Source organism: Hippocampus zosterae, chromosome 6 (genome assembly GCF_025434085.1).
Source record: "Hippocampus zosterae strain Florida chromosome 6, ASM2543408v3, whole genome shotgun sequence".
Lineage (NCBI taxonomy): Eukaryota > Metazoa > Chordata > Actinopteri > Syngnathiformes > Syngnathidae > Hippocampus > Hippocampus zosterae.
In genome coordinates this window covers 22,439,285-22,463,223 of record NC_067456.1, presented here as the reverse complement: position 1 = coordinate 22,463,223, position 23,939 = coordinate 22,439,285, and the positions used below count along the sequence as shown (strand labels likewise).

At 43.8% G+C, this 23,939-nt stretch overlaps 2 protein-coding genes across 4 annotated transcripts in view; one reads left to right on the top strand and one right to left on the bottom strand.

The window, feature by feature from the left end:
* The window catches only part of LOC127602307 (golgin subfamily A member 7-like), a 362,070-nt gene that overhangs the window by 145,320 nt on the left and 192,811 nt on the right, over positions 1–23,939 (bottom strand). The window lies entirely within an intron of this gene.
* Positions 1–23,939, top strand: part of unc5db (unc-5 netrin receptor Db) — a 293,387-nt gene that overhangs the window by 177,491 nt on the left and 91,957 nt on the right. For both annotated transcript variants that reach the window (XM_052068215.1, XM_052068214.1), the window contains exons 5-6: positions 17,236–17,416; positions 19,238–19,405. In XM_052068215.1, the coding sequence (XP_051924175.1) occupies positions 17,236–17,416; positions 19,238–19,405 (349 nt within the window). The remainder of the gene's footprint in view (positions 1–17,235; positions 17,417–19,237; positions 19,406–23,939) is intronic.

Genomic DNA, 23,939 nt, shown 5'->3' with positions numbered 1-23,939 from the left:
GACTGACTTGTGGGGCAAATACCACATTTAAATGTCTTAGAGAAAAAAGGTTACCGGGTCCTTGTCAATGAAAATGTCAAATGTCTATTCTGTACTGGTCCAATGACCATAATACGGCTGCTCTGTGCAGGGCACATTTTTTAGGTGGAGATTATTCCTGGAACCTGCACTATATAAATGATTCAAACTGGAAATGGAGAATGGTGCTGATGTCATCTCAGTGCTACAAAATCCACCGTGTGGATAAAAATAGATGAGAGTAGTATAAACTAAAATCACAGTTTCAGATGTAGTTCTTTGCCAACACATATGAATCCAGCCACAAGAGATAGTTGTGAATACAGTCTAATTTCGACAGCCCAAGAGATTTCAGCGCAACTCGCTCCATAAAATATTGAGATGGTGATGAGTGTGGTAGTGTCAGGTTAGATTGTTGGTACAGGGTGACTGCTATACAACCAGTTACTTCCAAAAGGAAAAAATGAAAATAATAAGTTTCTTGATAATATATAAATCTGTGTAGAGTAATACTTAATTAGCTTTATGTTGCTTTTTTCTCAATCATTGATGATTTTTTATTCATGCTTTCAACATTCCAAGAGGAAAAATACAAACCATAGCTGGTAAAGGTAACTTGTAACAACAAAATACAAAAACAGGAGCTTTTGTCATTTATTCATGTTGCTATTGTCAAGGATGTCCGAGCAAGGAAATCACTTTTGATGTCAGTTTAATTTCAAATGGAAAAAAGTATCTATTTCATTTTCAAAATATTAGAAGATAACATCACCCTTTTTGGTCAATTAACTACAATAAAAAAATAAGCTTTTTGACATGTCCAAGTATGGCTGACACACACACACTCAAAGAAAAACAGGGATTTAAACCCAGAGCATATCTTTTTAACTTTTGGTGAAAGGAATACACTGGAAGCCTCTATGACAGGTGTGGCCAACCAGTCGGAGACGAAGAGCCATTTTTTTTTACTGTGTTACTGCAAAGAGGCGGCCCGGTAGTCCGGTGGTTAGCACGTCGGCTTCACAGTGCAGAGGTGCCAGGTTCGATTCCAGCTCCGGCCTCCCTGTGTGGAGTTTGCATGTTCTCTGGGTTTTCGGTTTCGGTTTTCTCTGGGGCTCCGGTTTCCTCTGACATTCCAAAAACATAGGACACGCTAAATTGTCCATAGGTGTGAGTGTGAGCGTGGATGGTTGTTCGTCTCTGTGAGCCCTGTGATTGGCTGGCAACCGATTCAGGGTGTCCCCCGCCTACTGCCCGAAGACAGCTGGGATAGGCTCCAGCACCCGCCGCGACCCTAGTGAGGATCAAGCGGTTCGGAAGATGAATGAATGAATACTACAAAGAGCCACATCATACCCTTCCTTGCGCACGCGTGTGCACACACACACACACTTTTTTTGCTAAAAATCGACTTTTGAAGCGACCAATTTCTCACGAACGACCCGATCGTGCATGTGCAAGCATACACACACACACACACACACACACACACACACACACGCACACACGCGCGCGCGCTTGCACGCACACCACGATGAGCAAGAGTCAGAACAGGCCGAAAATGAATGAAAGCTACAAACAAACAAATCTTTTTTTCCCTCACGCATTTTCTCCTCCCAACCCTTGCAGTCGACCGGGTACCAGTTCGCTTGGGCACCTCTGCCTTAAAATCAGAGGTAATTCGCTGACTAGCTTAGCGCTTACCACCGTTGTTTGCGCGTGAGCGGTGGTGCAGTCATCTGATTGGTTGCCCTCTATGTCAATCAAGTAACGGGATTGTTGATAGGCTGACTTCATACGTTCTGTGTACTAAACACCGTTGTTTGAATGGCAGCGCCATCGCCGAGGCGTTTTTGACAATTGTCTTGTGAAAGCCCGGGAGCCTCATTGAACCAGCCAAAGAGCCGCATGCGGCTCGCGAGCCGCGGGTTGGATGCCCCTGCTGTATGAGATAGATCTGAGGTGCATCTATGAAAATAACAGTGAAATGAATAATAATAATAATCATACACTTTATTTATAAGCGCCTTTCACAGCACTCAAGGACACTTTACAACCAAGAGCAAATAATAAAACCACAAATAAAATTATAAATAAAAGAAGAGAACGATTTAATGTGAATATGCTAGTCTGAATAGATGTGTTTTGAGCTCGGTTTTGAATGTGGAAAGAAAGTCAATATTATGAATAATGGGTGGAAGTGAGTTCCTGGCAAAGTCTACAGCATGCTAATTCTATGTAGACCAGCCAGAAAAGGCGCCAATGTACTGGTGGTTCGAGGTTGAAAAACAGGTAACCAATCACTACTGAGGGGCCCGACTGGGGGTGCGGCATGCAAATATTGGGGGCAGTGTTTTTCTTGTATTTTGCATATGTTACAATAAAATGTGGAACTTGCGGAGACGGGACTTTGAGTGTGATCGCTGAGCAACAACCGTCGTTCGCTCTCAGAGGTCCGCTCCCGCCGATATTGAAGACAATTTTCCTGTCTGCCGAGTCGTTTCTTTAACTTTGTCCGAGAAAATCTCTGACAGAAACTTGGCGTTGTCGGCAGGATGATGTGCTTGTTCGAACGGATTTGAGCTTTTTTGTTGGTCTCTCCGATTTCCTCTGGTGGACGATCCGTGGCTGATCGCGCGTTTTGCGCCCCCGAAGCCAACCAAACCTCGTGGGGACTTTTCCAGAAGGAGCCAGCCCCGCACCGGACACCGCGAGGAGCGAGCAAGCGCCATCATCCAACGAACCTGGGTTCAACTCGGCATCGGTACAATTGTCTGGAAAAAATAAGGTCAGTCGGCGTGGTGGAGAAGCCGTTGCGTAGTCGGTTATCTCCACTGAATGACGGAATTAGACGAGTTAATGCCGAAAAGGAGAAGGCTAGCTCGAGTACCGTTTCGTGGTTAGCGGTACGGGGGAAATTAGATTCCCGGGACACAGAACCCAAGCGCATCTGTGAGAGCATTGGCTCATTTAGATACCGTTTCTCGCTAAGCGTAAACGGTGAGGAAGCTTTGTCTTCCTGCGGAGGTTGACCACCTCGGCGTGTGTTTGCATCTAACGTTGTATGCGTATATTGCGCGTATCGGTTTTGTGTTAGTGCGTGAGTGTGATTGGTGATCACGCTATTGTGGTAACGTAACCCATATAAACTCCGGCGCGGGCCATTTTTGTTTCGAATAACAACCCAGAACTAGATCGCGACTTTCGGTAAAATACCCGTAACACGTCTGGTGGTTGCTCGGTAACAACATGGCTATGCGGAAGTACTCTGGCTGCTGGTGATGGGCGCTTCCACCTTGGCTCACATGAAAAGACTATCTGATCAGAAAGAGATGCATAGGCACAATGACCTGCCACGATGTTCTGCTCCACAGACTTGCCAGGTCCAAATTGGAGACTGGTCTTCTTCAAGGTGCTGAAAAAAGACTTCTCTGGGACAGTGAACGCTGGAATGGCCCCTTTCAAGTGATTGCAGCAACAAAAACTGCGGTCAAGGGCGAAGGACGCAACGGCTGGATCCACCAGTCGCAGTGCAAGCTCCTTTGGTTCAAGGTTGAGGGGCCTAGCGACGCCAGTCCCAGGAAGGAAAATCAGCACCCAAACACCAGTGCGCGGACCTTGTGCGCCACCGAAAGACCACAGGAAGGAAGTCACGTGTTGCCTGTGCATCATCAGCATCATCATCAACATCATCGACCTAGGTGCGGTCACCGTGGGCACACAGGCCCACGAATGGAGTAACTTGCCTCATGGGATTCGACGCTGGGAGGCAGGAGGCGACAAACTGACAGGACGATGATTGGTTTACTAGAACCTTATGTAAGCCCATATGACTACTTCACAGAAAGGCATTGCAGATGTGAATGTTTGATGTTTTGGGTTGGCTTACTCTGTTTGATGTTTAGATTAGATTTCGATTTTCATTTAATGTATAGCCATTGCCCGGGAAGGGTTTTCTGTCCTGATTTTGTCCCCCCCACCCCCCAAGGACAGTTTTTCTTCCCACCCGTGCAATTTCATATCAATGTCACCTGGGCGTTTGACGAAACTTTAATTATGATACAGAGGTGGGAATGTTAGAAGAATCTATGAGCAAAAATGTATCATGTGTAAAGTTTCATTTATTTGGGCGCATCGAAGCGTTTGGGTGCATACCCAGCACCCCCAAATGCCTACACACAAAGGCGCTGGCCATTTGGCCGGCGGGCTCTTGAAGCCCACAATTAGCACGTCAATACAGGTGGGCGATCATGGGGGAGAGGGCAAAACTCGGTCACAAAAGGGGAATGAATAATTCGGGAACAGCGGTTGAGCAACAAAAGACGAGTTGAGAACACCCGTCGCGCCCAGATGACATTGACCATCCGCAAAGTCTACAGCATGCTAATTCAATGTAGACCAGCCAGAAAAGGTGCCAATGTACTGGTGTTTGGAGGTTGAAAAACAGGTAACCAATCACTACTGAGGGGCCCGACCGGGGGTGCGGCATGCAAATATTGGGGGCAGTGTTTTTCTTGTATTTTGCATATGTTACAATAAAATGTGGAACTTGCGGAGACGGGACTTTGAGTGTGATCGCGAAGCAACAACCGTCGTTCGCTCTCAGAGGTCCGCTCCCGCCGATATTGAAGACAATTTTCCTGTGTGCCGAGTCGTTTCTTTAACTTTGTCCGAGAAAATCTCTGACACGTCGTCATCTGAATCAGGTGTGTTGCAGCTGAGAGATTTGGAAAACAGGCAGGACAGCGGCCCTCCAGGCCCGGTGCTGTGCATGTCTGTTCTAGGCTCTAGCATCAAGGAAAATCAAATAAATGGCCACGCTCTGTGATAAAGCTGTTACTTCAGCTATGCCAAGACATTCTTATGATCCCCCACAGATTTACCTTTAAAAGACCTAAATGGGACTAAAATGTTCCCACTTTTCCTGCTGTTGTTTGCTTGCTGTTTTGTCACTAGTAAAATAAGTTAGAGCAAAAAGAGGACATGATTCAACCAAGTCGAGACATTACACCCTGCCAGTCGGAAGTTGAGAGTGTCTTATGTTTAGTTCTGGAAAAACACAAAGGAATAGCAATGTAGTCGGGCATGCCTCAGAGAGGTGCAGCCATGGTGTTTAGAAACCAACAAAGGAGCAAGTTGCCGTTGTACTTTTCATTTCTGATTAACCTTCAGTCCGCGATAGCACCACTCAGGCACAGATCGGTCCTGTGACTCTACCCTGCCGCTCTTTGGCTTAGGATTTATATGGGCACACTCAACTGAAAGCATCTGTGTTTGGGAACAAGCTATACTGTACATGTACTGCTGACTGTTTTCAGAGAGAATCCTTCAAGTGGATTACCGTTGTCTCCTCAGGTTTGCTTCTCAGAAGATATCATTGGCATTCCCAAACCCAATCCGTGAAATTGTGTAAAAGCAGATGCTAAAGTTCATTGTTTGGGCTGTGGCCCCTTGTCTTCAAATTGCCACTTATTTCGACAAACAAAAGACACAAGTCAGGGGAAGAAAGTGGAAGATGGCAAGGTCTTCATTCCTACTCTTATAAATCTCAATGATGGCTACAGTGTCACTCATAACATTGCTATTCTGTCCTCTAATTTCCTTTTAGCCAGCACATCACACAGCATATAATCATCAGCAAATGTCATCTGAATGAAAATGTGTGTGTGTGTACATGCACACACTTTTAGGGATGGGCGGACCTGGATGCTGGGAATGGTCTGAGGGAGGTCACCTTCAGGGGCAGTCTGGGTAATGAAATCACAGGGTGGATGCCTTGATGTTGTTTGCACCTCCTTGAAACACCGTTGTCAAGGTTGACACTGAAGATCATATCCAAACTGAAACAAATGCGCCAATTAGGCATCTCTCTCTCTCTCTCTCTCTCTCTCTCTCTCTCTCTCTCTCTCTCTCTCTCTCTCTCTCTCTCTCTCTCTCAAAGCTCCCCATCTGCCCGCTCCCAACATCTCTTTCTCTCACACTCGGCTGTCTTATATCTTAACCCACCCACTGTTAAAGCAAACAAATAATGTGGCCTAAACACAGCTAGAAGCCACTGGTAATTGCTTCTTTCAACTCACAAGAAAACTGAAATAAAGAAACACAGAAACGGACATGGCTGTGGCATGCCACTTCTGACAACATCTATTCAGTGACTGATGACTTTAATCACAAAGTAATTAGGCACTGTCACAGTGTGCGTTTTATCTTCATTTTCTTATCGACTTGCACGGCAAAAGCGATTTGCTGGCAATGTACACTGTGGGGAAAGGCTTTCTTAATCGTCACCAACATGGTATTACGGAAGGAAAGACTTCTGAGAAAACAATATGTCGTACCTGTATTTCCATATCTTCAAGAAAAAGCAAGTCTCACAACAACTGTTTACAGAGACACAACTGACCGAAATACAGAATATGTGGGGGGTACACCAGAATGAGAGAACTGATACCATTGTTATGATGTTCATTATCATTTTATTCATGTCCATACATATTGCAATCCATCATTCCTCAGCCATGTGTGTCATTTCTATTTACTCGGTCGGGGTTTGCATGCCCACAGGCACTTAACTATTTACATTCATACATAATTTGAGGGGTGACTGTTTACTTTCTATAAATCCATCAGCCCTGCCTGTCCTGACACACGCTGAATGCAATTTGCAAATGCAACAAAGCAAGCTATTTTCACGGAATACAAGCAGTAAAGCATCACTAAATTTGCAATTCCTAATGAGTTACCTTTGTTCTTTCTGGTAATTGGTGACAGTGCCTCCCTTGAAATCAAGTCAAGTCAAGTAAACAGTATTTATAGAGCACTTTAAAACAGCCATCACTGCATACAAAGTGCTGTACATGGAGCAATTTAACATGCACAATAAACAGTAAGACAAATTGGTAATAAAGGCGGTAGAAAGCACCAAACAGTAAAACCAAGAACAAATCTAAGTCGTGCTGAGTCGAATGCCAAAGAATACAAGTGAGTTTTGAGGAGGGCTTTGAAGATGGGGCTTGCCGAATGTTCAGTAGGAGGTCATTCCAGAGAGAGGGACCAGCAACAGAAAAGGCTCGATCCCCGCTGAGCCTCAGTTTAGTTCTTGGTACTTCTAATAATGTCTGGTCCGCAGACCTGAGGCACCGGGCAGGTGTGTAGGGGCGGATGAGCTCAGAGAGGTAAGGTGGCGCGAGATTATTCAGATAATTGAAAACAAATAAGAGGATCTTGAAAATAACTCTAAAATATATTGGGAGCCAGTGAAGGGATGCCAGAGTAGGAGTTATGCGCTCCTTCTTACGAGTACCAGTCAAGAGGCGAGCAGCGGCATTCTGGACCAGCTGAAGGCGCTTAATGGAGGACTGGCTGACTCCAAAGTAAAGGGCATTGCAGTAATCGAGCCGGGATGTGACAAAGGCATGAATTACTGTCTCAAAGTGTTCATGTGAGAGGAGAGGTTTTATTTTGGCCAGCTGTCTAAGGTGAAAGAAGCACCAATTTGCCGATTGAGTTTGAAATCACTGTCCAGTTTAAGGCCCAAGTTTGAGACTGTTGACTTAAGATAAGGAGACAGGGGGCCCAAGTCTACAGGATGGAATGTACAAGGGCCACTGGGACCAAACAATATCACCTCTGTCTTCTTTTCGTCGAATTTCAAGGAATTTTGTGCATTCCAGGTTTTGATTTCTTCAAGAGACAATAGGAGTGGCCTTAATGAGAAGACGTATTTCTTGCTCAGTGGGACATAGATCTGGCAGTCATCTGCATAGCAGTGGAAGGGAATACCATATTTCCTTAAGATGGAACCCACTGGGAGCAGATACAGCGAGAACAGTAGAGGCCCCAGAATTGAGCCCTGCGGAACACCACATGACAGGGGAGCAGTGCATGACTCAGAGCGGCTAAGGCTGACACAAAAGGTTCTGTCAGCTAGATAGGACCTAAACCACTCAAGAGCACTGCCACCAATGACCACCAAGTGCTGCAAACGAGTCAGCAGAATACTGTGATCCACTGTATCAAATGTTACAGTTAAGTCCAATAAAACCAGACACCCGTGGTCATTTGCCAGGAGGATGTCATTAGAAACGCGTAACAGGGCTGATTCCGTGCTATGCATCATCTTGAAACCTGACTGGAAGACCTCCAAGATGCTATGTTCATCCAAGAAAAGTTTCAACTGCATGTGCACCACTTTTTCCAGAATTTTGGAAATGAAAGGCAGTTTGGAAATGGGCCTGAAACTTGACAACATATCTGGATCAAGACCAGGTTTCTTGATCAAGGATTGGACCACAGCATGTTTAAACTGTTGGGGAACTACACCAGAAGAGAGGCAGCTGTACATGATATCCAAGACCGATGCGCCAACACTCGGGAGAACCTTCTGAAAGAAGTGCGGGGGAAGAGAGTCGCAAGGGGAGCCAGATGGCTTTGTCCGGCGAACTACATCCTCAAAAAGCGCCAATAACACAGATTCAAAAGACTTTAGTACAGCTGAACATGGAACATGGACAGAGGGGTCAGATGCGGTATTTGAGGCCGGAGTCCTAGCTGTAGAGATCTTATCAATGAAAAACTGGAGGAATCTGTTGCACATTTCGGGTGATGAATCTGAGCAAGTGGTAGTAGTTTGAGTACAGAATCTATCGTTTTAAATAGTGCGCGTGGGTTGTGACGGTTAGATAGAATAAGGTCCGACAGATATTCTCTTTCGACCTCTTTTACTGTGAGCTGGTATTTACGCCAGCAGTCTTTCCAAATTTGATAAGAGACATGCAATTTGTCTTTTTTCCACTTGCGTTCAGCTTTGCGACACCCCTGCCTAACTGTGCGGGTAATGTCGTTAAACCATGGCTCGGGTTTAGGTTTTGGGAGCACAGTTTTTGAAGGAGCCACCAAATCCAGGATGGCACGGCATAACGAGTCGAACCAAGAGCTGAGTTCCTCTGTGTTAGACGAGGGTACGCAAAGGTTATTAAAGGCATCAGAGAAACGACTAGCAGTGCAAGGGTTAAAAATTCGGCGTTTACAACTAGGAGCGCCAGATTTCACAGCAGCATGCGATAAGACTACGTCAAATAAAACTGCCATGTGATCAGAAATACCATTTTCAAGGACTTCCAGATTTGACACCGGTAGACCATGAGCAAGGACAAGGTCTAAAATATGTGCTTGTTCATGTGTCGGGCTGGTCACATACTGCACAAAATTAAGAGTCGATAAGTCTTTTACTAGCGGTTTTTCCGGACAGCACACATGGATATTAAAATCCCCCATTAGGAGGATATGATCATATCTCAGCCTGATTTCCGCAAGAAAGGTTGAAAAGTCGCTTAAAAAGTCTTTGTTGTATTTAGGAGGACGGTAAATGACAGCACAAAGCACCGGGAAAACACGACCAACTTCAAAGGTTGCTTCAAAGCTGGTGATGAATGTGCACCGTTAACATTTGTTTGAAATTGTTCAACGGCGGCGCTTCTGTGAAGGCAGCGAGCCAACGCGGAAGAGATCAGCCGGCAGGTTAGACAAGAACGCAGGTAGCGTCTTTTCACCACTGTCTTGCCAAAATGCGGCCGAATTGCAAATTTTTTCTTTTCGCAAATTTACATTGCGAAAAGTAAAAAAACACGAAATGGCAGGAGCGTCGTCGAACACACTGGCGCACAAGCGGCCATCTTGAATGACATTAAACATGAATGTTTAATTGCTTGAATATTTGTGGTGAAACTGTCGAGTTGTGATTAAATTGCAGGGTCAAGAGCAGTCGACCAACAGTTATGTTTGTAATGTTGCATTTGTATGGAGAACATCATTTCAGAAAAAGAGGTCTCCATTTCAGGACTTTCCACCAATCAAGGGGTCATTTGTACTCTTATCAACATATCAATCATTCTCTCTTCACTGATTGGTTCATTTCGCTCAATTTGCTCAGGTTAGCCACACCTTAGAAATGTGCTTGATTCGACTGTGGCCAGACTCAATCGCTGGTACAGCGCTGAGTCTGGATTTCCAGGCTGGTTTCTCCCTGGGCATCCTAGAACACCTCATCAACTTCTTAACTGGAATACGACAGTGCAGTGCCACTCAGACTCCGGTAACAACAAGTCGGCGCAATTCACAGTTCGCTTTTATTTAATGTAAAAATTGATAGAGCCTTTGATAGAGTGGATCACAGTATTCAGTTGGCTTGTTTGCAGAATGTGTGAAGCATTGGCGGTTAGGCAGCTGACTAAAGTTAAGTATCTCCTTTCAAGAGCACTTTGAAGACAGTAATTCATGCCTTTGTCACATCTCGGCTGGATTAGTGTAATGTACTTTACTTTGGAGTCAATCAATCCTCCATTAAGTGCCTCAAGTTGGTCCAAAATGCTGCTGCTCACCTCCTGACCGGCACTCATAAGAGGGAGCACACCGCTCCGACTCTGGCATCCCCACTTCACTGGCTCCTTTATACATTTTAGAGTTCTTTTTAAGATCCTTACATTTTCAAATCTTTAAATGCCCCCCCCCCCCCACTTACCTATCTGAGTTCCTCCACCCCTACAGAACTGCCCCAGGCATGCGGACCAGACAATATTAGAGGTACAGAGAACTAAGCAGAGGTTCAGGGCGGATCGAGCCTTTTCCGTTGCTGGTAGAGATGGATCTTTGTTCGGCCCGCTCGTTCGGCAAGCCCCATCTTTAAAACTCCTCTTAAAATGTAGTTTTATACTTTGGCTTCTGATTTGGCAATAGACTTGATTTTCTGTTTAAACTTTTTTTTTGTGCTTTCAACGTTATTAGTTTATTTTTTTAATTGTTTGTTGTATGAAGTATTTTTGCTCTATGTACAGAACTTTGTATACAGTGATGGTTGTTTTAAACTGCTCCATAACTACAGATGAGTTGAGTAGACGGTGGACCAAGCAGGGCTCGCAATTGGCTCTCAGGTGTAAACGCGAGCTTTCACCTCTAGATGATGATGAATATTTTGCAATCGGACATCAGGCCACTTTGTAACATCTTCCTCTTACTCAGTAATTACATAAGAATCAGAAAGTTGTGTCTATCTGACGTTTTTTTTTTTTGGGAGTAATTTTAGTGATCCTTTTGTGAGTCGACTTGTGTACATAACGAACCCTGTACGGTATTTTTCGCACTAAAAGGCGCACCTAAAAGCCTTCCATTTTTTTAAAAGCTCACAGCGTGCCTTAAAATCTGATGCGCCTTGTGTCTGGTTATTACGGTAATACGTCGACCCCAAAATGGCTCCTTGCTAGAGACATGTTTACAACGCAGAGTTCAAACTTAAGGCAATCGATTACACAGTTGAACACGGAAATAGAGCAGTGCCAAGAGAGTTATAAACGTTAACGAGTTAATGTTATAACTTGCTGTTGGTTAAGTGAACTGTGTTGCTGTTTTATTAAATATGTTTTACTGATATCTGATCATTCTGTTGGCATTTCCTTGACCATAGCTCCATCTGGTGGATGCATTGTTGATTTTGTCGTATAATGCGGTGCGTCCAAAAATGAAAAAAAAAATACAAAATAGGCCATTCATTGAAGGTGCGCCTCATAATCCAGTGCGTCTTTTAGTGTGGAAAATACGGTAGTTCTTTCTGCGCCAACAATGCGCGTGCACCCTAATCCTCTATGTTTACAAACTGAAAATGGTCTTCAACAGCATATTGTTGCTTGCGGCACGAAAGATGGAAATGGCATGTTGAGTAATGACTTGCCAACACCTGTTGATTCAGAGAAAATGTATGCTTGTTCTTCTGCTTACAAAAATTAAAGTGCAATTGTTCCTCACTCCCGCCCGATCACCACAATATTTACGTAAATAAGAATAATTATGTATGAACAAATGAAAGCCCACTTGCCACTTATAAAAGTGCAGGCCCACCCAAATGCATCAGTAGCCTTCAAGGTGCAAGGTTTGCACTCGTGTACTGCAAGGACCTCCACACTGTTCATTACATCTTCCACTGGTTATCTTGCTATGTTTACGCTGATATTAATGCAGCGTGTTATACCAGAGGCAAACTCCTTGTGTGTTCTATATACTTGGCCAATAAAGATGATTCTGATGAACCAGTTTGACTTTTTGACTTCTGTAGTTAGAACTATTGGTTTAACTAAATCGGTTTAGGAAGTGGCAAGTCATCCCAATGTTGAACAGAGTGCCATATCGAGCAGTCCCAAAATACAACAAGTGGTTCGATACACACATTTGAAGCTTAAATTTCCCATCACTACCATTTTGTCATCCTACATCTGTGACCCTCACACATTCCTGCAGAAATGTTTGGATCTACAATTACCTTCAAATAAAGGTTATTACTGGTAGTTTATATGTGAGATGACTTTTGCACAAATACAATACTTGAGGTAACGGGTCTATCTTCCACTCCATGAAACACACATTAATGCTCAGTAGTACACATAGCTCTTTCACCTGTTTGCATTGTCAGTCTACGAGATGTGATCATTTTTAATGGGCATATATGCAGCTGAAACAGGTAGACTTTGTGTTTAATATAACATAATCATTATCCTAAGAAAATATTTTGGGCAGGGAGGGTTGTTCATAATATGCCCTTTTGATTTTTTTTCCCTGTGATTCATGTAAAAATGTGGGGGTGGTGTGTTTTAATATGATTGTAACTCCATGAACACCAGATTACTTAATCGATAATGAGGGCACCGAACATGTGCAAAAGGGGTCGACAGTCCACCTCAGAGGGTTCGATTCCTGCCCCTGGCCTTCCTGTGTGGAGTTTGCATGTTCGCTTGGGCCTGCCCGGGCTTTCTCTGACCACCGCCGAACACTATGCCTGTGACCCTCGTGAGGGATAAGCAGATTATAAAATGGATGGATGGGCACAATTTATTGAAAAAAAAATATCTTTGACATGACTTCTACTTCATTGCATTTTTTCCCCTTAGCCTTACTTTTACTTTTATACTTTACATTGTGTTTAAACCATTACTGTTATACTTTTACTTCAATAAAAAGCTTGAGTTTAGAGTTCAACAAATCTGTACTGTAATGAACGTGAATAACTGACACCTCTGCATTCAGTAGAATGGGTGTCTCACCTTTCAATATGTCCACATTTTCTTCTTCATTATCACCCAGATACTATTTCACCAGCAATGACAACCTGTGTGTTCCTTGACTGTCACCATCCTTTTGTGGATTAGACAACAGTGATACAATGCAACATATCGTATGGGGTGCCTGCCATATTGTACACCAAATTACTGTATTGGAGTCAATATAAGACTATATAAGAGCGCTCAATTTTCTATTTAACAAAAGTACAATGAGTAACCCATTTGAGTTGATTTGAGATTTGCCGTTTAAACGGTAAACAAACAGAGAACGTGCATTTTGTGTGGGAGTTCGATTTTTAATGTTTACCGTGTGTGTGTGGGTGTGTCATAATCGGTTGGTGCAACAAATTTGCTTCTATGCCTGTCTCACACACACCCACTTGCTTCACTTGCAATCTGTACTTTAGTCTGTGAGACATGTCCTTTGGAGCCATATGAATTTAACACAACCCAAGGCTCTTCTACTCCTGAACTCTTAGAATTCTAACCTCCAGTACCCCACAATTGTTTATTTATTTATTCAGTTACTTAATGATTGTAGTTTTGGGTCAAGAAGCCTAAGGAATTAATACATTTTTTTCTGGAAAAAGTGGTGCACATGCAGTTGAAACTTTTCTTGGATGAACATAACATCTTGGAGGTCTTCATGTCAGGTTTCAAGACGATGCAAAGCACGGAGTCAGCCCTGTTACACGTTTATAATGACATCCACCTGGCAATTGACACTGGAGACCACATGTGTCTAGTTTTATTGGACTTAACTGCAGCATTTGATACAGTGGATCACAGTATTCTGCTGACTCGTTTGCAGCACTTGGTGGGCATTGGCGGTAGTGCTCTTGAGTGGTTTAGGTCCTATTTAGCTGACAGAAACTTTTGTGTCAGCCTTGGCTGCTCTGAGTCACGCACTGCTGCCCTGTCATGTGGTGTTCCAGAGGGCTCAATTCTGGGACCTCTGCTGTTCTCGCTGTATCTTCTCCCATTGGGTTCCATGTTAAGGAAACATGGTATTCCCTTCCACTGCTATGCAGATGACTGCCAGATCTATGTCCCATTGAGCAAAAAAGACGCCTTCTCATTAATGCCACTCCTATCCTGCCTGGAAGAAATCAAAACCTGGATGGGACAACATTTCTTGAAATTCACTGAAAAGAAGACAGGTGATACTGTTTGGTCCCAGTGGCCCTTGTATATCCCATCCTGTAGACTTGGGCCCCCTGTCTCCTTATCTTTAGTCAACAATCTCAAACTTGGGCCTTAAACTGGACAGTGATTTCCAACTTGATCGGCAAATTGGTGCTGTTGTTAAATACAGCTTCTTTCACCTTAGACAGGTGGCTAAAATAAAACCTCTCCTCTCTCATGAACACTTTGAGACAGAAATTCATGCCTTTGTCACATCCCGGCTCAATTACTGCAATGCCCTTTAATTTGGAGTCAGCCTGTCCTCCATTGAGCGCCTTCAGCTGGTCCAGAATGCAGCTGCTTGCCTCTTGACTGGTACTCGTAAGACGGAGCACATAACTCCTACTCTGGCATCCCTTCACTGGCTCCCAATATATTTTAGAGTTATTTTCAAGATCCTCTTAATTGTTTTCAAATATCTGAATAATCTCGCGCCACCTTACCTCTCTGAGCTCATCCGCCCCTACACACCTGCCCGGTGCCTGAGGTCTGCGGATCAGACATTATTAGAAGTACCAAGAACTAAACTGAGGCTTAGAGGGGATCGAGGCTTTTCTGTGTCTGGTCCCTCTCTCTGGAATGACCTCCCACGGAACATTCGGCAAGCCTCCTCGCTGCCCATCTTCAAAACCCTCCTCAAAACTCACTTGTATTCTTTGGCATTTGACTCAGCATGACTTCGATTTGTTCTTGGTTTTACTGTTTGGTGCTTTCTACCGTCTTTGTTACCAATTTTTTTATTGTTTATTGTATATGTTAAATTGCTCCATGTAAAGCACTTTGTATGCAGCGATGGCTGTTTGAAAGTGCTCTCTTTAATACAGTTGACTTGACTTGACATTTTCATTCTAGGAAAACATAAATTAAACAAAGTGCTATTGCTACCATATAAAATAGTTAAAAAAAAGAAACAACCCATTAAACCCAGAATGTACAAAGGGCAGTAACCGGGCAACAATTGTAATAAACAAAGGGGGGCATTCCGTCCGGAACTGATAGAAAGTCTCTCATTTTGACACCGTTTTGTTCATGATTGATGAATGATGGGAATCTTAAAAAATGCTAGAGTCAGCACTGATGGAGGTGGGATTTTGTGCTTCAATGCAATTGTCACGAAGCAGACATAAAGCTTTGCAATAAAGTTGCCAGTAGGGGGGAAAAAACAGTGATACCTGACTAAAAATAATTTGTATCAGTGTTTTTGTGTGTTGTTAGGGCACTGGAGAAAGGTTTATCGCCTGAAGTAAAGAATTAAAAGAGTGGGATTCAATACATGTTTTTTTTTCTTTTTTCATTAAATGCACATTTTTTTCAATTGTTTATTCATCAAAATCAGTGTGTTCAAGTTCATGACCCTAATTTAAACATATCCACAGCAGTGGGATTTTATGTAGGGTTAGTTTCTGTAAAAATGCCTTCATTACTGTGCATATTTTGCTTTGGCGTTTCTTATATGGCAACATACACTTCCCTCCAATGGTGCCTTTGAGTCCACTTCCTGATTTTTTTTGCAGGTGACTGAAAACACGTGTGTTTGACATTGGAAGATGTATTTGAGACAAGTGATGGGCATTTCTGCTTTTATTTCCAAATATTTACACCTGGACCTGGACAGATACACAATTTGGGGAGGATTATATTCTCATACAATACAATACAATACAATACAATACATGCTGATTTCTATAGCGCTTTCACAACAGCGGCAGCTGTAACAAAGCGCTTTACAAAACAGTTAACATAAAGTAAATAATAAACACAATACATAACATAAAACACGGACAGTCGTGCAGTCCTAACCACTTTTCCGTCACACGCTTTGTTGTTTGAAGCGGTTTGAGATGAAAGAGGAGAGAATCAAAGTGTCCTTTAACCAGTGGATCAGAGACGTCATGCTCAAAATGTGCACACGTCGGCTACAAGCTAAGTTTCAAAGTCAACAAGAAGCTGTAGCATCCATTGACGAAAAAAGACATTGGTTCACTTCTCCTGTCCCATGGAAATCCATTTCAATTCCAAGCGGCGACTCACGGTTCCAAATACGCATCGGCGCTCTTCGCCAACGCTCCTCTCTCCTCATCCGAAAACTTCAGCGGCCATCCATCCAGCCGCACCGACGCCGACTGTCCAACAGCGCTGACATAGCCACTGAACAAATCGGGGTTGTGAAAAATGCTGCCCATTACTGGCGCAAAAAACACAAGCGCCCCAGGTCTGTCCAGCACCGACAGTCAATGGCGCCGACATTCCTCCCAATCAAAATCTGTGCTGGTACAGGCGTGCTGCCGAGAAGGCGCAACCACCAAGCACAGATACTGCTCCTTTGACGAATGTCGTGGCCAAAAAGCGCTGAATACATTATTACAATACATCATACATTATTGTAAGGCTACAGTCAACATACCGGTACATGAATTGACCTCACTTTCCTTTTTTTTTCTTTTTTTTTTTGATTTGTGTATATTTATAGACTGGTCAAAGCTACAACTACATATTGGATCATTTGTATTCATCTGTGTCATGGTGACTCAAATATCCATCCATTCATCCATTATCAGAACCAGTTATCTTCAAGAGGGTCGATTAAAGGTGAGGGAGAAAAACAAAGGAAGTATGAGTTCAGGCCAATTTCTCAGCCCTCAAAATGGTTTTGTGAAAGTCATGTCTTTGTTTCTTCCAAATTGTATTTGTCCTAATAATTACAGTTTTTAGTTTGTCAAAATGACTACACTGAATCGGATCATGAATCAGATCGGGCACTTTTTTTACTCAAACTTTTCGTTTAGAGCTTTATTTTATTATTATTATTATTATTATATATTTTTTTGCTGTTAGCTTCTGCAGAACCCGCAGTACTTTGTAAGTCGATTGCATTTGCTTTGCTGCTGCTACTGATATTATTCATGCGTTTGTCACCTCTTTTCTACAGGTGGAATGGCTGAAGAATGAAGAGCTGCTCAGCTCCCAAGCTGATGACAACATCGACATGAGCGCAGACCACAACCTCATCTTAAATGAGGCTCGTCTCTCTGACTCGGGAAACTACACCTGCGTGGCCAGCAACATTGTGGCCAAGAGACGCAGTGCTACAGCCACTGTGACAGTCTTTGGTATGTTGAACTGGGGTTACATTGGCCAATTACCGCACATACATAGTTTTAAGTTTTCATATTGGATTGGAATCCTCCACCTTTACACAGCTCATGAAAAGATCCTTGTACTCTGCTGAAGAGTGACAGAATGTTGAATGAATGAACAAATGTATTGTTCAAAAAATAAATTAGTGGATATTCCACACCATAAAGCGCACCTAAAAGCATTTTCTCAAAAGCCAAAAGTGCGCCTTATATTTGGTTCAATATTCTGATTTCTGATTTTCAATGTTCTGTAAAGCACTTTGTTACAGCTGCAGCAGTTGTGAAGGCTCTATACCAGGGGTCCCCGGATACGGCCCACAGGCACATTTGCCCCAGCCCTCTAACCCTCCTGTTGTCCTCGGGTCAAAATGACCCGTCACTGTGTTAAAAACGCCCCAAAACCCCCCTAAATGATCTTTTTTTTAACTTGAAATTTTATGACTTTTCCTAGATTGTCCCCAACTGCAGAAAAATTGAAATGTTGTTTTTATTCACATTTCCATGGAAGCTGTACAAAAAAAAAGTACAACGGTGGTCTTCGGGGCAAAATGACCCATGACGCAACTAGGGTTGAAATCAAAGTCACAAAGTTATTTAGACACCATAGAATGTTTCAGTGTTTTAGTTGTGTCTCAGATCAATTAGTAGAACACGTGAACAAGACGGTAGCAGACATAACTAAGACAAGATAGGTCGCGTTCTCGTAGATGGCAGAACTCTTTTTTTGTGGATTTCAAGGGGCTATAAAGAGAGAGATTTGTTTAGTTATTATTTATTTCCTGTTTTTTCTGTGAAGAACTCAGAGATAGTTATTTAGTTATTATTTATTTCATTAATACTGTTATTATTTGTTTCCTGACTTTTTTTTTCTGTAAAGAACCTGGAAAGGGTTATTTGGTTATGTGTGGCTTTCTGGGAAACAATACATTTTTTAAGCTCCCCTACGATTGTTGATGTTACAAACTGACCCCCCCCCCCCCCCCCATCAGAGAAGGGAAAAGTTATGTGGCCCTCACAGGAAAAAGTTTGGGGACCCCTGCTCTATACAAATAAAGCTGTATTGTATTGTATTCCTTTAGCATAGCTCCATCTAGTGGAGGCTTAACCCAACTGCAGCCACTATTCTAGCTTCTTTTCTATGGGCCTTATAATGCGCTGTGCCCTATATATGAAAAATGTTTTAAAATAGGGCATTCATTGAAGATGTGCCATATACTTCAAAGTATCGTGTGAAAAAAAATGCTACTTCACATATAGAATCACTGTAAACTGAATAAAATGAAATGGGACTCCTGTGGTTTCATAGTATGTCATGTAGAATGTCTAAACTAAATAATCATTTGCTTATGGCCCTTTTAGCGAATATGGGCTCATGATATTCGATAGCACTTCTAAACATTTGGCCTCCACACACTTAAGGACCATAGTGTAACTGCTTTAGTCCCAGCATTAAGTGGTCGCCTCCAACCTGTCGACCACCATTAACGAGTGTTGCCTTTTGAAAAAGCAATTGCATGTAATGGCTGTTTTCTGCACTTCTTTGCCTTTATCTTAATCCCACAGCTCGGAATAGAATGGGCAATTACGAAAGAAGGAGCTCGACATCCACCACAAGGAATAGTCTCCTCACTGTGTTTGAGCCATTTTTTTTAGCAACAGTTGCTTTCTACTTTGTCGAGGTTGCATTTCCAGGAATAAACTTGGTTTATTTCATTGCATTTCCAATGCTGGAGGTCTGCATAAGTAATGGTGGTCGCTGTGCTGCTGGTGTTCTCTTTGTTGAACTCTCTCCAGTCAATGGTGGCTGGTCCCTTTGGACAGAGTGGTCACCTTGTAACGTGCCATGTGGGCGAGGTGTGCAGAAGAGATCACGGACCTGTACCAACCCAGCGCCGTTGAATGGTGGAGCTTTCTGCGAGGGCATGTCTGTGCAGAAGATATCATGCAACGCCCCGTGTCCAAGTCAGTTGCGTTCACACACACACACACACACCCACACACACACACACACACACACACACACTGCAGCACAACGCTGTAGTAAAACTTTGTTAAACTGTCCATATATTGTGAGTGGAATCACCAATGCATGGCAAAGATTATGACAAAACTTTGTTTTATTTGGCGGAAACTATTGCAAACAGACCTCACAACAATATGTGAAAACTGCCTTAATGAATTGACTTGAACATCTGCATTTTTGCTGGAAGATGTTATACTGGACTTAAATTGTGCTTCTACTTTGCTTTAAAACTAATTTAAATTGTCAGTTGGGCTGACTTGTGCAATAGTGTCAGTTTTCCAAATCTATTACATTTCAATTGTCTGCATACGAGTGACATTTATCTGCTGAAGTGAAGTTCTTCAGCAGGTCGTTTGTTATTTTTGTCACATGTTTCCACACCATAAATGTGCTTTCACTGACTGCTTATTTCATGTCATGACGTGCTGCATGAAGTATAGAATTTGCCGAATTTTAAATGTTTAAGGTTATCACATTGTGTGCCTTATGACTTCCTATTGTCAAGACAAATGTACAGAATACAACAGTCCTTCTATTTTGTTGACATAGTGTATTGCTTTCCCAAGTGTGTAGGAGGTTAGAGGCTAGGCTTGAAAAATTGGCGGGGTGATCCAACAAGCTGTCTTCCTGCCAATTTGTTCAGTCTGTGAGGCCTCAAGCTGCCAAGGTGCAGATGGTTCAGCTGGTGGTAAATAACAGGCAAGAAAAATCGGGAGGAAGCAAATAAGAGTCAGGTGTTGAAGTGTGAAAGAAATGGTCGAGCAGACCAACTGAGATATGAACTGGATTGAATGAGTCAACTAATCTACATGCTTAACATTCAGAGGTTAAGAGCAGTGGCGGAACTGCAGCGTGAAAAGGGGTCAACAGAAACAAACCTCAATTATTCAATAGCAGAAAAACAGTGTCCCCAGAGTCATGCTTGTTCAGCAAACATTTCTCTCATCTCTCAACATTGTCTCCGGCGACAGTCTCATGTTCTTTTATTGCAAATAGGACCCGAATTACAGAATACCATATGCACAATGTTCCGTCTAATTTTGTGTGTATCTGAGTATTCACACGAACTCCCCCAGAATTCTTTCGGCCATGGTGAGCAACATCAACACATTCACATGGTGGCCAAGCGAGTATCATACCTGTCCAAAACATGAGATCATGATAATATGTACGATGTCGGTATGTTACAAACAATTCAAACCACCGACATATCAAAATTACTGATATTTTCGAATACAGATTAAGTGAATTCTAAGAATTGGTTCAGGTTTTTATGACATAAATTGTCCATAAATAAATGAAAGTATAGTTTGTAAGGTGCATAATTTATAATAAATTATATATTCTTCTTATTATTAATGAAATATTTGATATTTTATCAAAGAAAATATATGAAGTGAATCGTGACATGACACTCTCTTCATCAACAATGTGAGTATGAAAACGGTGGAGAAGTGAAGCAATAATAAATATTGCATCATGTTATTACTAATTACTTTGAGAGTGTTCAGTTGATTCACTTGTTGGATAATAATCAAGAAAGGTTTTAAAGACTTCACCTAGCCAAATATTTTGTCAAATTCACACTTGTTCGATTAGATGATACTAAACATTCATCCATTACACGTGTCTCTTATCCTCAGAAGGATCACTGGCGTGCTGGAATCTATCCCAGCTGTCTTCGGACAGTAGGTAGCGTACGGCCTGAACTGGTTGCAGGGCACACATAGACAAAGAACCATTCACATTTACAACCATACTGAGGGACAATTCAGAGCGCTCAGATACCTTACAATGCATGTTTTTGGAAAGTAGGAGGAAACCAGAATACCTGGAGAAAACCCACACAGGCTCAGGAAGGCCATGTAGACCGCGTTTATTTACCCCAGATAAGCCACACACGTTGGCATTTTTGTCGGAGAGACTGAAATTAACTTGAAAATGCCGCAGAGAAATCAATGTATTCAAGTTAGGTGCAGTTAGCGAGTGGTCACAAAGGATGGCCACTTCTCGCTTCGGTAAGCGGCATTCTTTGTCCATTTATATATAAATCCATGGATGTCGCGCACCGTGGTCCATGGAATGTTTTAGGGCAGGGGTGGCCAACCCGTGGCTCGCGAGCCGCATACGGCTCTTTGGCTGGTTCAATGCGGCTCCCGGGCTCTCACACGACAAGCGTCGAAAACGCCTCGGCAGCTTCGATGCCATTCAAACAAGGCACCAACTTCACAGAACATACTCTGTCAGCCTATCATCAATCCCGTTACTAGATTGACATAGAGAGCAACCAATCAGATGACTGCATCACCGCTCTTGTGCGAACAACGGCGCTAAGTGCGAAGCTAGTCAGCAAATTACCTCTGATTTTAAGGCAGGGGTGCCCAATACGTCGATCAGAATCGACCGGGAGCCAGCGAGCTGGTCCCAAGTCGACCGCAAGGGGTGGGAGGAGGAAATGTGTGGGGAAAAAAGGTTTGTATCTTGAGCTTTCATTCATTTTTGTCCCGTTCCGACTGTTGCTCATCGTGTTGTGCGTGCATACGTGCGCGAGAGCACTGGTGGGCACCCGAGTGTGTGTGTCTGTGTGTGTGTGTGTCTGTGTCTGTGTCTGTGTCTGTGTCTGTGTGTGTGTGCGTGTGTGTGTGTGTGTGTGTGTGTGTGTGTGTGTGTGTGTGTGTGTGTGTGCGTGCGTGCGTGCGTGTGTGCGTGTGTGTGTGTGTGCGTGTGTGCGCGTGTGTGTGTGTGTGTGTGTGTGTCTGTGTCTGTGTGTGCGTGTGTGTGTGTGTATGTGTATGCTTGCACGTGTGCCTCGATGTGATGACCACCTTATCGTGGTGAGGCACTCTGCGCGTCTCCATGACCCCGAGAGCTATGTCGGCAGGAGTCCCGCACTCCTGGCAGGGTCACCCAAGCCGAACAGGTCGAAGGGTAGACTGCAACTCTTGCCAGGAGAAGGTCGTCATGGGTACCCTCATGCCACCGGAAACCACCTGGCAGGAGTGAAGATGGTGGGAGTGAGGACTGTGCACCCACTCCCTCACCTTAATCCGAACCTCTGCGCAAGCTTCTTGCCCCAACCCCACACCCAATCCCCCACCCTGCATCCCCCTAATCACCCAAAGTCCTGTGGCGATGTGGAATGGCGGTGGGCACAGGCCAAGGATGTGGCTGGGAGTGCCTAGCCAAACCATGCACACAGGCGGCAATGGAGTGATGGTCGTTGACACTGCGGGATGGAGCAGCGCATCTCTTCGGCAGCTTCCATTGTGACTAACCAGCTCCACACTGCTCACCCCTGTGATGGTGAGGGACCTAGAAAAAATGGTCTAAAAATTGTCTGCTCTCCACACTTCGGACGGTAAACCGCAATCGTCGGAGCATCCCCCTTGCGGTCGAAAGGATAATAAACGAAATAGAAAAAATCTATGCATAGCTTCGTGGAACGTCCGCACACTGCTGGACCTGGCTGAAACTCCTGACAGGTCCCACCGGAGGACAGCACTTGTGGCCACAGAGCTCGCGAGGTATAACATCGATATCGCAGCTCTCAGCGAGACCAGAATACATGGAGAGGACTACCTGACAGAAGTTGGTGCAGGGTATACCTTTTTCTGGAAAGGAGTCCCCGAAGGCACTCGTCGAAACCATGGAGTTGGCTTTGCTGTGAAGTCCCAACTGTTGAAGCGCATCCCAGAATCCCCCACCGGCATCAATGAAAGACTGATGACATGGCGCATTCCCCTGGCAAAGGGACGCTTCGCCACACTCCTCAGTGCCTATGCACCAACTCTGAATGCTGAGCACAATATAAAGGAGGATTTCTACAGAGCTCTGGGCACCATCCTGGAGCAAACACCGGCTACGGACAAGCTCCTAGTCATGGGAGATTTCAATGCTAGGGTGGGCACGGAAAACCTGGTATGGAGCAAAGCTATTGGCCAGCATGGAGTGGGAAAAATGAATAACAACGGCCTTTGGCTCCTCTCCCTCTGTGCAGAACATCAGTTGGTCATCACTAACACCATTTTCCAAATGAAGAACAGGTTTAAGACCACCTGGCAGCACCCCCGCTCCAAACACTGGCATCTCCTGGACTATGTGATTGTCCGTCAAAAGGACATACGGGATGTCCTCATTACCCGTGTCATGCGCGGAGCTGAGTGTTGGACTGACCATCTCATGGTCAGATCCAAACTCCTCATGAGCATTCAACCCCTCATCCAAGGACAGCTCCCAACAAAAGGCTCAACTGTGCAGCATTGAACAACCCCACCACCAGAGCCAACCTCCGGCGACTCCTTGCTGAAAACCTTGACAAGATCCCGGAGGAATCAGGTGACTGGCCAGCTCTGCACCAGGCTATTCAGAGCACAGCTTCGGAGGTGCTTGGCCAGTCAAGGAGGCGCCACCAGGATTGGTTTGACTGCAACTCAACCGAGATACATACACTTCTGAAAGCAAAGCATGAGGCCC